This window comes from Sinocyclocheilus rhinocerous, unplaced genomic scaffold (genome assembly GCF_001515625.1).
Source record: "Sinocyclocheilus rhinocerous isolate Xijiao unplaced genomic scaffold, SAMN03320098_v1.1 scaffold1541, whole genome shotgun sequence".
Taxonomy (NCBI): domain Eukaryota; kingdom Metazoa; phylum Chordata; class Actinopteri; order Cypriniformes; family Cyprinidae; genus Sinocyclocheilus; species Sinocyclocheilus rhinocerous.
The window spans coordinates 52,637-67,506 of NW_015666203.1; the positions used below are offsets into that span (position 1 = coordinate 52,637).

The window sequence follows — 14,870 nt, forward strand, 5'->3', positions numbered from 1 at the left end:
TTTTATTTTATTTTATTTTTAGTCATTTAGCAGACGCTTTTATCCAAAGCAACTTACAAATGAAGACAGCAATAGAAGCAATCAAAACATCAAAAGAGCAATAACATGTAAATGCTGTTTATTTTATTTTATTTGATCAGAATGATAAAACTTGATCACTTTTGTGGCACTTGCTATATAAAAGGCTAAATGATCTTTAAAAAATATAGTCATACTTGTCATCTTCGCGGTCAAATATAATCGGCATTAGAAATAAATACAAAATAATATAAAATATAAACGAAATACGGGGGAAATAAATATAAACGGGGGGGGTATATTTGTACAATATACAAATCAGCCATAATTAAACAGTCTTAGATAAAGTCTAAATGTATATCCAAATGCAGATCTAATCAAAGTAAGTAATTATGTCTCAAAATGCTCTTATAAGAATCTAGGGGATCGCAGAGTGTATATTTATATATATATATATAAGGCTATAAAGGCATCTAGTGGTTGCATCGTGGTATTACATATGATTTTCTAAATTACTCCCACCAGATAGCAGCAATCTGCTCAGGGTTTTCTGTTGTTTATAAATTGTATTAATATATTAATATTAATTGACAATAATATGAAATATTTATCTAATATTTGTATTATTTTATATAGACATAAATACTGTTTTTCAGCCAAACTGTATATTTACAACATCTACTGTAGCAGCAGGGATTAAATCACGTAGGGCCATATGGAATCCATTTTATTTTTCCTAAAATCTTTGTTTTCTGTTTTGATTTTTCAGACTTTTGTTTTACTTGCATTTTAATAAAATGTAAGTCATTTAAGAATTTACACACAGATATCTATTATTAAACATTTTGATAATGAATGCATAAAACTTTGATTTAATTAACTTTAAAACTTTAATGTAATTTAATTAATCTTTAAAAATGTAATCAAATTAAATTTGAACAATTCCATACATTTTTGCCTGTTTTGATTTTTCAGACTTTTGTTTTACTTGCATTTTAATAAAATGTAAATCATTTAAGAATTTACACACAGATATCTATTATTAAACATTTTGATAATGAATGCATAAAACTTTGATTTAATTAACTTTAAAACTTTAATGTAATTTAATTAATCTTTAAAAATGTAATCAAATTAAATTTGAACAATTCCATACATTTTTGGCAACCAAATGCCTTTGCTATATTTTTAACTTTACGCTGTATAATTTGAAATATTTTTCTAACATTTATGTAATTTTATGTATATAGTCATAAATACATAACTTAAAGATTAATATTGTCTAGTACCATGAAATCCCCTCAAAATACAGATCATTGAACAATAAATATTATTGAAACAAAATATATTACAATCATTCAATTAAAACAAAATGTTATGCTTATTGTCCTCAGTCTGTTTTGATCGTCCTAAAGGGATCGTTCGCCCCAAAAATGAAAATTGTGTCATCGCTTACTCACCCTCGTGTCGTTTCAAACCTGTATGAGTTTCTTTCTTATGTTGAACATAAAAGAAGACAGTTTGAAGAATGCCGTTGATGGTCCCCATTGATTTCCATAGTATTTCTTTCCCTACAATGGAAGTCAGTGGGGACCAACAACTGTTTGGTTCTTCGGAATTCTTCAAAATATCTTCTTTTGTGTTCAGCATGAGAAAGAAACTCATACAGTTTTGAAACAACACGAAGGTGAGTAAATGATGACACCAATTTTCATTTTTGGGTGAACTATTCCGTAAGTGAGGAACACCAGAGGGTTAAAGGCATACAGTTTCTGCATTGCTAGCGACACCCATAATTTGCGATTTTTCCCCCCATAATATTTCGTGTTTTTGTTTTGTTCACTGCAGTTCCGGAAGAATAAAGTGAGGGATTATGTGTCAGACTCAGATTCAGACAATGATGAATCCAGCAGCCCAGAAGTCATTTTGAGACAGGTAACCTTGGCTCACACCTAAAGCTAATTTTAAAACCAGTTTCCGCCTTTGTTTAATTTGTTTCATTCCCTCAGGCTCTGGCTGCGGTTTTGATCAGGTTTCTCCAGACTCAACCGCAAGGGCGTGTGCTGAAAGCATGCCTGAGATCCTTACGGATTCTCTTGAGGGACAAAAAGGTTTTGGGCCCTCTGATCACTGACAGAGCGCTTCTCACTCTAGCACACCTGGGCGGCATCAGCCACGCACCCGTTCCCAAAGAAGACACCGACGGTGACGCTGACCCCTATAATGACATCATCCAGGCTATTTCTGAGAGCAAATTGGGTCGCGCGGATGAGGATGATCACGACGGTGAGGAAGACGATGGTTTTGGGGCCGTAAGCAGCGATGTGAATGACCCTGTGGTCTGGGCTCAGAGCGGTTGGTGTGGCGAGCGCAAGGCCAGCACTTTTTCAATCATGAGCCTCGGACCCTCTCGCAGGAGGAGCAGCGTCTTCAAAGCCCTCACGCCTGGTAAAAGAGACAGCAGAGGAAGCCTGGGAGGAGGAGAGGAAGAGGAGGAAAATTAAGGAAAGGTCGATGATGAAGTCAACAGGAAGGAAGTCATGAAAATCTTCTGTAACATTGTTTACAATAGTGCTTGGGCACAAGAGAGAGCCAGCGAACTCAGGTACGAGCCATTTCAACTTACAGTCTCAAATTCTAACGTCCTTCCTCATGAGTTCTATGAAAAATGCAAATGAAATTTGTGGTTCCCTCACTATGCAAAGCTCCTTTTGAATTGCTTGTGGAGAAAGAGGTTTTTTGCTGTCAAGACATCTACCAGCAGGGGTTTAACTTGAGATAAAAAGTTGTATTAACTTTATTTATTCTGTGTATGCCATTTTCATTTTTCCAGATTCTGTTTTAATGCTTTAATTAGATTTTAATAATCAAAAAGGAATTGAATTGAATTCAATTAACAGATTGAATCAATTGAATGTTAGCAATTTTCTAATTTATTATTAGTGCTGGCAAACGATTAATCGCGATTAATCGCATCCAAAATAAAAGTTTTTGTTTACATTATATATGTGTGTACTGTGTATATTTATTATGTATATATAAACACACACACATACAGTATATATTTTGAAAATATTGTATACATTTATATATTTATATTCTTATATTTTATATTATATATAAATATATTTAATGTAGAAAAATTATATATTTTTCTTAAATATTTGCATGCATGTGTTTGTATTTATATATACATAATAAATATACACGGTACACACTCATATATTATGTAAACAAAAACTTTTATTTTGGATGCGATTAATCGTTTGACAGCACTATTTATTATTATTATTACAAGTGATTGTGCCCTATGAAGTTTTATTTATTTATTTTTAGAAATTCTGTGTCATCTGTTTGAATTTTTCTAGATTCTGTATTTTAGGATTTAATACTAATTTATTATCAAAAATGTTGGTAATCAAATGAATGTGAAAACCTTAACAACTTAATTCGTCTTTTAGAATGTAATCAAATAATTTTTTTTGGCAAACAAAGGTGGCAAAATTTGGCAGAACATATGTCTACCCTTTAAATGGAAGAGAAATGTTGATATTCCTTTAAAATTATTATTATTATTATTTCTCTGAGAAGTACATTTTAGTACAATAGTAATATATTTGTGTCATAATTTCTTCAAGATAAACCAAACTTTTATTTTGGTGGGTTATATTGAAGACTTTTGAGTGTCTTTCTGACCAAAGCTTTATCAAATGAAATGGTGAAATGTTGATGAAGTGACTGGAGGTGAAGCTAAATATTTAAATTCACATTTTCAATTTCATATTACTTTATATTTAAAAAATATCACCCTTTTGCTGTTTAAGATTCACATGCACTTATTGTACAGCCCTACCGGATTCCATCTATGTTTTCATGCTAACCAGTGAAAGCTTGACCATTGAGTTACAAGTCATTGCAGAAATCGCTAAGTAAAGTTAGTTTTAAGAAAAGGCATATGAGCTAATGCAATGGAATTCATTGTATGTGTTACTGAAGTGTTTTGGGGGACACCGTATTCACTGAAACGAAATAGAGTTGCAATATTTGCATGTCACATGCTGTTTTCTGTTCTTTCAAACTGTTTGCTGTTTTTCAGTCTCCTCTGTGGTCTGACAGAAAAGCTAAATAAGGAGTTTCAGTCCGCGTCTTCTCCTTGTGGTCAGTTTTACGCACTCCGGTTGATGTTTTTACTGACGGCGTTGAGACCTGAACTCAGAGCACAGCTGAAACAAGTATCTTTCTTCTATTTTCTAATATTTTAGTGAGTTTTCAGAAAATCTGCTATTATGTCATATACACTTACATTTAGGCTCAGTGAGAACGCATTAAATGATTAAAAGTGACAGGTAACACATTTATAATGTTACAATGTTAATGTTTTCTACTCATCAAAGTATCCTGAAAAACAAATGTATCACAGTTTCCACTAAAATATTGAGCAGCACAGCTGTTTTTAACATTGCTAATAATCAGAAATGTCTCTTCAGCAGCAAATCAGCATATTGGAATGATTTCTGAAGGATCATGTGACACTGAAGGCTGGAGAAATGATGCTGAAAAATCAGATTTGATCACAGGAATAAATTACATATTACAATACATTCACATAGAAACAGATAGTTTACACTGTAATAATATTTCAAAATTTTACTGTATTTTGGATCAAATAAATGCAGCCTTGGTGAGCAGAAGATACTTTTTTTTTTTCAAAGACATTAAAGGGGCCCTATTATGCTTTTTCACTTTTTCAACTTTAGTTAGCCAACCCCAAACTTTTTTAATGTATATGCATTGACCTCTTCTTAATTTGCAGGAGGGAGGAGTGCCGCTGTTGACCACAGTGCTGGAGAAGAGTTTATCAGTACAGTGGAAGGAACAGTATGAGGTCGTGCTGAATCCTACAGCGCCTCCTATAAGTGTGGAGGACTCACAGCAGGCTCAGGAGGCCCTCAAGATCCTTTTTAATATCACACACAGCACACACACTCGGGACCCTGAAGAGGTGAGTGTATGCAGACATTATCACACTCTCCTCCCTTACAGACAACTACTATAATGGCACCATGATGTGTCAGATGGTGATGCTATAGTACTGTGATTAAAAGCACACTCAATAAACTGATAGACTGTAACTGTTAATGGTTTGTGTCTGTCAGGGAGATGCGTCTCTCTATCGCCACCTGGCTGCAGTTTTGCATCACTGTCTGATGGTGTCCTGTGAGGAGGAGGAAGCTGCAGATGAGTTAAAGGGGTTAGTGTTGATAAATATTGTTGATTGTTCTATAATAAATACTTAAAATGTAACGAAAGCCCAGTCAACAGCATCTGTAGCATTAATTTTCCACTAACTGAAAATGTTGATATTTTTTACTCGTTCCACACATAAGTGGAAGTCAAATATAATTCAAAATAATTAAAACCTTTACTGGCATGATCGACAAGTTCAAGACAAAAATACACAGAAAGAAACATACACAGAAAGAAGTGAAAGATAATAGAATAGTACAAAATAGAATAAAATAATATGAAAATAATTGTTAATATAATATTAATATTATTAAAAAATAATATTAATAGAATAATAATTGCAACATATTAAATTAAATTAAATTATGTCTACACTACACAGTTGTGCATTAATAATCAGATCACATTATAGTGCACTTAATAATTTGGCTGACAGATGCAAGTACTTTATTGGCATAATTGACAAGATCAAGACACACACACAGAGAGCGAGAGAGAGAGAAGTGAAAGATAATTTAAAATAGTACAAAAAATAACTCCAAAAATAATAATAGAATAATAATTGCAATATGTACAATTTTGCAGGCAGTAAATAGACTAGTAAATATGAGAATCATGTGTAGTGCACATTAATTTGGCTGACAAAGACAATGACTGACACAACTAAGACAAACACACACACAAGACAAAGAATTAAAAGATAATAGACAAAAAATAAGATGAAAATAAGACTCCAAAATAATATTAGAATAATAATTGCAAATTAAATTAAATTAAATTATTAAACACATTAAGACTAAACTGTTGTGCAGGCAATAACAGACTAGTGAATATGAAAATCAGATCAAATGTGTAGTGCACATATTAATTTGGCTGACAGATGTGTAACCATCTTCCCTCAGTAACACCTGCATCTGATCTGTTTGTGGCAGTAAAAAATAAATAAATAAATGAGGAATTAGATGTGACTTTTTCAAAGTATCTCTCCCTCATATCTCTAAATTGACCACATGTAGGCCTCTTTAGCCAGTGTGCCTCAACTGTGCCAGTGTCACTTCTTCTGGAAGCCATGTTTGTCTGTGTCTGCTTTTCTCTATCATCTCCAGTCATACTGTATGAACGATTCGTGTAAATGCATTAAAGGGGTCATATGATGCTGCTAAAAAGAGCATTATTTTGTGTATTTGGTGTAATGAAATGTGTTTATGCGGTTTAAGGTTCAAAAAACACATTATTTTCCACATACTGTACATTATTGTTTCTCCTCTATGCCCCGCCTTTCTGAAACGCGTCGATTTTTACAAAGCTCATCGTTCTGAAAAGCGAGGTGTGCTCTGATTGGCCAGCTATCCAGTGTGTTGTGATTGGCCGAATAACGTGTGACGGAAATGTTACGTCCCTCACCATACTGTGATGATGTCCAGTCCGGCCGGAGCGACGAGACAAAAACATTAAAGGGGTCATATGACGAAGCATGTGTTGCATCTGACTCTTAACTTTTATAAAGAATATCTCTTTGGATTTGAGACTTTAGTCTTTGCAACTTTACAGATCTTCTTTATGCACCAAGAGCTTGTAACACTCCAAAGAGAAAGGAAAAATGGAAATCGCATCATATGACCCCTTTAATAAAAAATACGAGCCGTGCATTTCTACATTTTAGTTGGATTTATAAACTGACACAGGGAGTGATTTCACCACACGCTTGTCCTGATCTCTCTCTCTCTCTCTCTCTCGTGCTCTCAGGCATGCAGTGAATATGCTGTCTGCTCTCCCGTTGAGCTGTCTAGACGTTCTGGTATCTGTGCCTCTGGCTCCAGACTCACACCAGATGAATGGAGCCAACATGGACTGTGTGCACAACCTGTTCATGTACATGGACAGAAAACTGGAGCAGGTGAAGAGAGAGTGAAAGAAAATAAAAGATTATCATGAATCATCTTTACCTTGATATGTTGAGATCAAATCATTAATTCATCTATAAAATGCACTGTAATTTCCAGACTGTAACTTTCAGCTCCAAACTATCCTGAACTGTGCTGTGAAAGACAGCAGACAAGGAAACTCTAAGTCTAATTTATGCCTTAAAGAGACTTACAAAATATCAGTCAATACTAATTATTAACAATCGTTTCTTATGCTCACCGAGGCTGCATTTATCTGATCGAAAAATACATAAAATCAGAAATGTTGTGAAATATTATTAGTATTATTTCTGTTGTAATATATTTTAAATTGTAATGTATTCTTGTGATCAAAGCTGAATTTTCAGCATCATTACTCCAGTCTTCAGTGTCACATGTTCCTTCAGAAATCATTCTAATATGCTGATTTGCTGCTCAAGAAACATTTCTTATTATTATCAGTGTTGAAAACATGCTTAATATTTCTATCCTACTTTTTTTTAGGATACTTTGATGAATAGAAAGTTCAAAAGAACATCATTTAACAGCAAAAATCTTTTGTAACATTGTAATAATAATTAATAATATAATAATAATTTATGCATTTAGCAGACACTTTTATCCAAAGCGACTTACAGTGCATTCAGGCTATACATTTTTCACCAGTATGTGTGTTTCCTGGGAATTGAACCCATGACCTTTTGCGCTGCTAAAGCAATGCTCTACCACTGAGCCACAGGAGCACATTATAAATGTCTTTACTGTTACTTTTGATCAATTTTATGCAGTCTTGCTGAATAAAAATCTCTTAATTTCTTTAAAAAAAAAATTTTTATTAAAAAAAATCTTACTGACCCCAAACATTTGAATGGCAGAATTGTAGTAATTTTTAATGCAGTTTTATTTATTTAGTTAAAATTTGAAACATTCGGAGCATTTAATTCTAATGATTAGAAAGGATGGAGAAAACTATTTATAACAATTTTTATATAGTTTTTTCGACAATAAAACCTGGTCTTTAATAGTGAACCTCAGAGGGAAACATTGTTATGCTTGTTATTTGTGACTTTTTCAACACCGTGGCATTTCACATGCAGGGTGAAAAGGTCAAAGAGAGACTGACCCCCGTGCTGAACTTGCTGACCGAATGCTCCTGAGCTCACAGAGACACAAGACACTACCTCAGACATCAGGCATGACTGCTATTTTACATTATTATCAGCAAACACACCGTCTAAAAATACTTGTATTGTTTTTTTATCAAATTTTATCAATGTTTTTTTTGTTTTTATCGAGTGCAGATTCTGCCTCCATTAAGAGATGCCAGCACTAAACCTGAGGAGGGAAACACCATGAGGAATCGTCTGGTCAGACTGATGACAAACCTGGACACTGAGCTCAAACACTGCGCTGCTGACCTGCTCTTCATGCTGTGCAAAGAGAGCGGTAATGCACAGAAACACATATTAACCACAAATACCTCTCAAATATTCTGGAAAAAAACACAATCTTAAAAATAAAGGTTTCTTTTTTTTTTGCTTATCCCATGAAATAAAATATGAAAAAGATAACTGCAACTTTCTATCTCACAATTATGACTTTTCTTCTCTTGAATTGATCATTTGTATCTCACAGTTCTGAAAAAAAGTCACAATTACCCTTTAATTTTTTTCTTTTTTTTCTCCATTTTCTTCCCTATTAAAAACTATTTTTTCTTAGCAATAAGATTTAATATTATTATAATATTTAATATTTTATTAGCATTAAGATTAACAATTGTATTTATTTTTTCATTTTAATAACCTGAACAAATGCCGCTGGGCTCCTTGCCACCAGAGGCTTGCTAGGAGGTCAAAGGTCAAAGGCCACATCATCAGGCACACAGTACTCCAGCGATTCGGACTCGGACACCGAGGAGTACCGGCAGATCAAAGACCGAGTGAATCCAGTGACGGGACAGGTGGAGGAGGAGCAGCCCGATCCGATGGAGGGAATGACGGAGGAGGAGAAAGAGGAGGAGGCTCACCGGCTCATCAGTCTTTTTAACAAACTCTCAAAGTAAGGAACTTAAACCACTGAAAACCCCATACACACATACTGCTTTAATACTCTCATATCTTTTCCTAAACAGGGATAATATGATTCAGCCAATGGGATTGGACGAAGAAGGTCAGCTGGTGCCGCTGTCAGAGCTCAGGGACCTTTCAATGGAGGAGACGAAATCAGAGGAAGAACATGATGATCTGGAGAACGTGGAGCAGAATCGGCATAGAAGTGATTAAAACTGACTAGATCAAATAATAATTGAATATTATAATATCTAGTTTTAACAGTTTATCACATAACATCACCTTGACATAACCATTAATTGACGCACAACCAGTCTCGAAAGTTTGGATCAGTAAGATTTATTATACTTTTATTTAGCATGGATGCAATGAATTCATCAAAAGTGACAGTAAAGGTGTTTGTGATGTTACAGAAGATAAAACCTTAAAATGCATTACAGTTTCCACAGAAATATTCAGCACAACTGTTTTCAACATTGATCATAATCAGACATATTTCTCAAGCAGCAAATCTGCACATTAGAATGATTTCTGAAGGATCATGTGACGCTGAAGACTGGAGTAATGATACTCCAGGATAGGAATAATTATATTTTAAAATATTAATATTAAAATATTCAAAATGACATTAAAATAGAAAACAATTATTTTGAATTGTAATATTTCACCATTTTCACAGTAATTCGAATCAAATAAAAGCAGCCTTGGTGGGCTTTTTTTTTTAATTAACATTAAAAAATCTTTTGAAAGGTAGTGTATATATATATAAATGTGACCATGGACCACAAAACCAGTCATAAGTCATTTCATTTTTTGAAATTGAGATTTCTACATCATCTGAAAGCTGAATAAATAAGCTTTCCATTGATGTATGGTTTAGATTACATCATAATTATTCAATTAGTCAATGCATTTATGTGTTGTGAAGGACTCTATGTTCGTTAAATGTTCATTTCTTTTCTGTGAATGTAGAATCAGTGGTAAAAGTTAGTTGTATCCGCTAGTGTCCTGAACAGGTGGCAGGACATGTTGTGGGGTTCTTGGTTTTTATTTATGTTGTGTGGCCCTGAGAAGCTCCGCCCACAGTGAAATCTCATTGGTGCAAAAATCCCTCTCCACATAGCTGAATATTAAATGTTAAACTTGCACGTGAACCGGTTTAACTGATTCATTGTATAGAACTGGCTCAAATGATTCACTCAAAAATCTGATATCATGGCTTGCAATCAGGTTTTACTCTTCAAAATCAATATCTTTCCAATGAAATGTTTGGAACAGGGCATAACCACAACAATGTATATTGTAGAATAGAAATGTTCTTGACGTTTCCACGACATTGAAGAACAGGCCTGGAAAAAGCATAGAAATCCTTGAAATTTCCAGGTTTTACATGACCGCAATACTAAATGCCAATCTCTTAGTTCATATCAGCTGAAAAGAAAGCTGAAGAAACACGACACGGCAATGGAACAACAGTTCGCATTCAGTTCAGATTACTGCCAAAGATATAACAATGAAATTCAGGCCAAGAAAAGACTAAAGAGCATACTGTAAATAGACAACATCATTCACAATATTGTGTAAGAGAACTGTGGTAGTGTAAAACAGAAACGAAACGCACATTAGACTTGGATTTTAGCCATTTTTAAATCGGCTTTCATCATAGCACACAACACAAGATCTATTTTAAAACTGACCACACTTGTAAACTTATCTTTGTATTTTTATCTGCAGAATCATTGACAATTCCTTTGTACCATTACTGAAATTCTGCTCTCCAGAATTAGTCCACACACCTTCAATAAATACAATTAATTATGGAGTCACCGCTAAGTAAACTGTTCAAGAAACTGTTTCAATTTAGGAGCCCAGTAAGTGTGCAGTCAAGTCTTTCCTCTTGATCTTTTTAACACAACTCCATCATTTGCTCCAGAGAGAGCTGGAGCTCCACCGACTCCAGTGAAGATGCCCCGTTTGCGACAGCCATCGTCTTCAAATCCTCCAGTGAAGTCAGAATAACCTAAAGAAACCATATAAAGAGAGAGTGAATGGGAAAGGTGAAAATAAAACATGATACATTTTTTATTTTATTTTACTTATTCAAATTATAACACATTTTATATGCAAAGATATGAAATTTGGTGCAGATGTTGATATTTATATGGTCAAGAAGTAAGATGAAATTGTGACAGCTTGTAATGTAAACCAGTCAGACTTTTATAACAGCATAAAATGCATATAAATCACTCTATATCTCCTAATAGTATGTCTTAGTACGATTTTATTTAAAGGGGTAGTTCACCCAAAAATGAAAATTCTGTCATTAATTACTCACCCTCATGACGTTTCAAACCCGTACGACCTTCGTTCATCTTCAGAACACAAATTAAGATATTTCAGATGGAATCTGAGAGCTGTCTGACCCTGCATAGACAGCAAAAGAACTGAAATGTTCCCAAGTTCAGAAACGTATAGTAAGGAGATCTGTAAAATAATCCATGTGGCATCAGTGGTTCATCCGCAATTATACGAAGCTATGAGAATACTTTTTGTGCACACAAAAAAAAAACGACTTTATTCAACAATTCGTCTCCTCCGCATCACCCTGGTGCCATTTTGGAGAATATCAGCTGGATGTAAACAGCGTATGCTGTTCTGTGTCAGCTGTGTCACACCGGATCTGTTTCCTGTTGTTGTGATTTGATCTGAATGGAAACAGCGTATCCGTGTGCACAAAAAGTATTCTCATAGCTTCGTATAATTGCGGATGAACCACTGATGCCACATGGATTATTTTACAGATCTCCTTGCTATACGTTTATGGACTTGGGAACATTTCAGTTCTTTTGCTGTCTATGCAGGGTCAGACAGCTCTTAGATTCCATCTGAAATATCTTAATTTGTGTTCCGAAAATGAACGAAGGTCTTACGGGTTTAAAATGACATTAGGGTGAGTAATTAATGACAGAATTTTCATTTTTGGGTGAACTAACCCTTTAATGCAACATTTTTACAATTATACTATAGGCATTTTACTTGCTATAAATGTGTGATCTATCAATCAGATGACAGACAGCATGTACTAGATTGTGTACAACATGTTTTGATCATGTCGATAAATTAGAGGCCTTAGAAATCTGCATATGATACAGTAGGGCTTATGGCTTATATTAAATATCTAAATATTACAAATATATATTTCAAATATTAAAACAATACATAAAAAAACTTAATTTGCTCAGTCCTAACCTCTATCATGATGAGTTTCTTCTCCCATGGCTTCATTTTGGGGTCGGGCCACTTCTCTCCCAGAAAGAGGTAAAGAGTGCAGGAAGGAGATTCTCGGCTTGTCTGCATAAACTCCATCAAACCTAAAGGAATGACATCCAGCACACCTTCCAAGTGACCAGTCTAACATACAAGAATCAACTAAATATTTGCAACCACCAACGATCAGCCATATCTGAACAAATACACAATTTACTATTTCCAATTTAATTGAATTTATGAAAAAAGAAAACATGCTACCTGACCCATGTGTAAATTCTGTAAAAAGGCATTTTTCTACCATTTTTGTATTCATGTTCATATATGGAAATAGACTTCTATCATACAACAATTTGATTTTCAAAAATGTATTCAATCGGTAAAATGGCTGGGAGAAATTTGACGTTTAATATCTGAACAAATACACAATTTACTATTTCCAATTTAATTTAATTTATGAAAAAAAAAAAATGCTACCTGACCCATGTGTAAATTCTGTAAAAAGGCATTTTTCTACCATTTTTGTATTCATGTTCATATATGGAAATAGACTTCTATCATACAACAATTTGATTTTCAAAAATGTATTCAATCGGTAAAATGGCTGGGAGAAATTTGACGTTTAACACCATATAACTCACCTGATATATACTCTTTGAAGAAGTAGATGGCCTCAGGTGTGTTTTTGGAGAGCTCTCTGGTTGTTTGGCTGTTTTCGTGTTTGCATAGACCCCAGTAGATCCTGCTCAATCCCCAACGGTGACCCCAAACCACTCCATCCAATCTCCTGATCTCCAGACCCCCCAGATTGTTCAGAATTTCATTCGTATGCTTGGCCTGGATCTGATCCACAATAACTTCTGGTAGTACAATAGGTAGTCGGACCACTGGTAGATCAGCACTGCCCATGGATTCGTCCCTGTGGGAGTTAACAGGATACTGTTAGGAAACATAACCAGTGGTGCTGATTTGAAGATCAGTGATGAATCAAGTACAAAAATACCAACATGTTTCCCTGATACGTCAGTCTGAAACCAGTGTCATTCTCCACCAACTGTTCCTTCACCATCTTCCCTTTATAATAAACCTTAATCCGAAAAAATGTCTCTGTGAGGAAAACATATGAACAGAAATAAAGCTGTGTGAGTAATCAAACACCAGTAATTGATGTGAATATCTGTGTGAGAATCTTGGGATCCACCTACCCAGTTTTGGCATAGGAATGCTACCCTGATGACCCACGCATTCACCATCAGGTTGATACGCAGCCGTCGCCCCCTCAGGCGGCGAAATCTGCCCCAAAACACCAACACCACCCTCAGGTGAAGAAAAGGGCGCCTGAGTATCCATTATCTGATAATGGAGCTCGGTATACTGGGATTCTGGACATGGACTGGTTTCTTGGAAGAGTCCTTGATCTTCGAGCCCCAGATATAACTGATCTGGATTCCAAACTTCATGAACTGGAACAAAAATGAAAAGGCTGTACACATACACAATACACTGCCCTTTAAATCATTATATACGTGTCTTATGCTCACCAGTGCTGCACTTATTACATAAAGTAAAAACAGTTTAAAATAATTGTTTTCCATTTGAATATATCTTTGAGTGTAATTTATTAAAGCAATAAGCCCTGTGACCTTAGCTGTTATAAATTCACTGTAAACCACGGCTTCACGGGGCTTATTGATTTTATAAAACGGTTATTCCATATACTTTGTAAGGTTTCACTACATAAAACGGAGCAAATAAAGTGTAATGATATTAATAAAAACAGTATTCTTCCACCAAACAATGGACCCTTTTCACAAGACTGTGATGACGCGTTTAACGGTCATCAGCATCGTAAATCCTCGAAGGTTTTTCATATTTGTATTTTTTTTTAAATGTATGTACATTTATAACACTATTCTTTGTATTATAACACCTTTGCATAAAATTACAAAAAAACAGTTAACGCTAATGCGAGGGTGTTTCTAATGCAGCGTCTATGGGAGGGACGGTAAGTTTGACATCGTTCTCTCTTCTGTTCTGACTGCCGTTATCAGTCTCACTAAATTTTTTTCCTTTTATTGAAAGTCATGAAAACACTATCGTGGGAGAAGTGACAACAGTGAAGGAGGAGAGGGATGCACCGGAAATGTGAAAAAAGTCCATGTAGTTCCTCAGAAACAGTTGTGGTTGCAACCAAGCGGCAACCTTCCGGTCTCTCTTGTGAAGCCAACACGGAAGTGACTAAAACTGCAATTCATCGACTGGCCGCTAGAGGCTGGCTCCAAGAGTCAGTCCCATAGACTCCCCATGTTAAAATGCCCAACTTTACAGCAGAAAAAAATATGTTTACAGCCTGGTACAAAAAAGA

At 34.9% G+C, this 14,870-nt stretch overlaps 1 protein-coding gene and 1 pseudogene across 1 annotated transcript in view; one reads left to right on the plus strand and one right to left on the minus strand.

Moving 5' to 3' along the window:
• The window catches only part of LOC107732177 (synembryn-A-like), a 12,458-nt pseudogene extending 2,734 nt beyond the window's left edge, over positions 1 to 9,724 (plus strand).
• A 398-nt stretch (positions 9,725 to 10,122) lies between these two features.
• The window catches only part of LOC107732163 (interferon regulatory factor 3-like), an 11,314-nt gene continuing 6,566 nt past the window's right edge, over positions 10,123 to 14,870 (minus strand). The window contains exons 7-11 of the mRNA XM_016543433.1: positions 13,711 to 13,968; positions 13,513 to 13,612; positions 13,147 to 13,424; positions 12,488 to 12,609; positions 10,123 to 11,258 (exon numbers count right to left, since the gene is read on the minus strand). Of these exons, the coding sequence (XP_016398919.1) occupies positions 11,145 to 11,258; positions 12,488 to 12,609; positions 13,147 to 13,424; positions 13,513 to 13,612; positions 13,711 to 13,968 (872 nt within the window). The 3' untranslated portion in view covers positions 10,123 to 11,144. The remainder of the gene's footprint in view (positions 11,259 to 12,487; positions 12,610 to 13,146; positions 13,425 to 13,512; positions 13,613 to 13,710; positions 13,969 to 14,870) is intronic.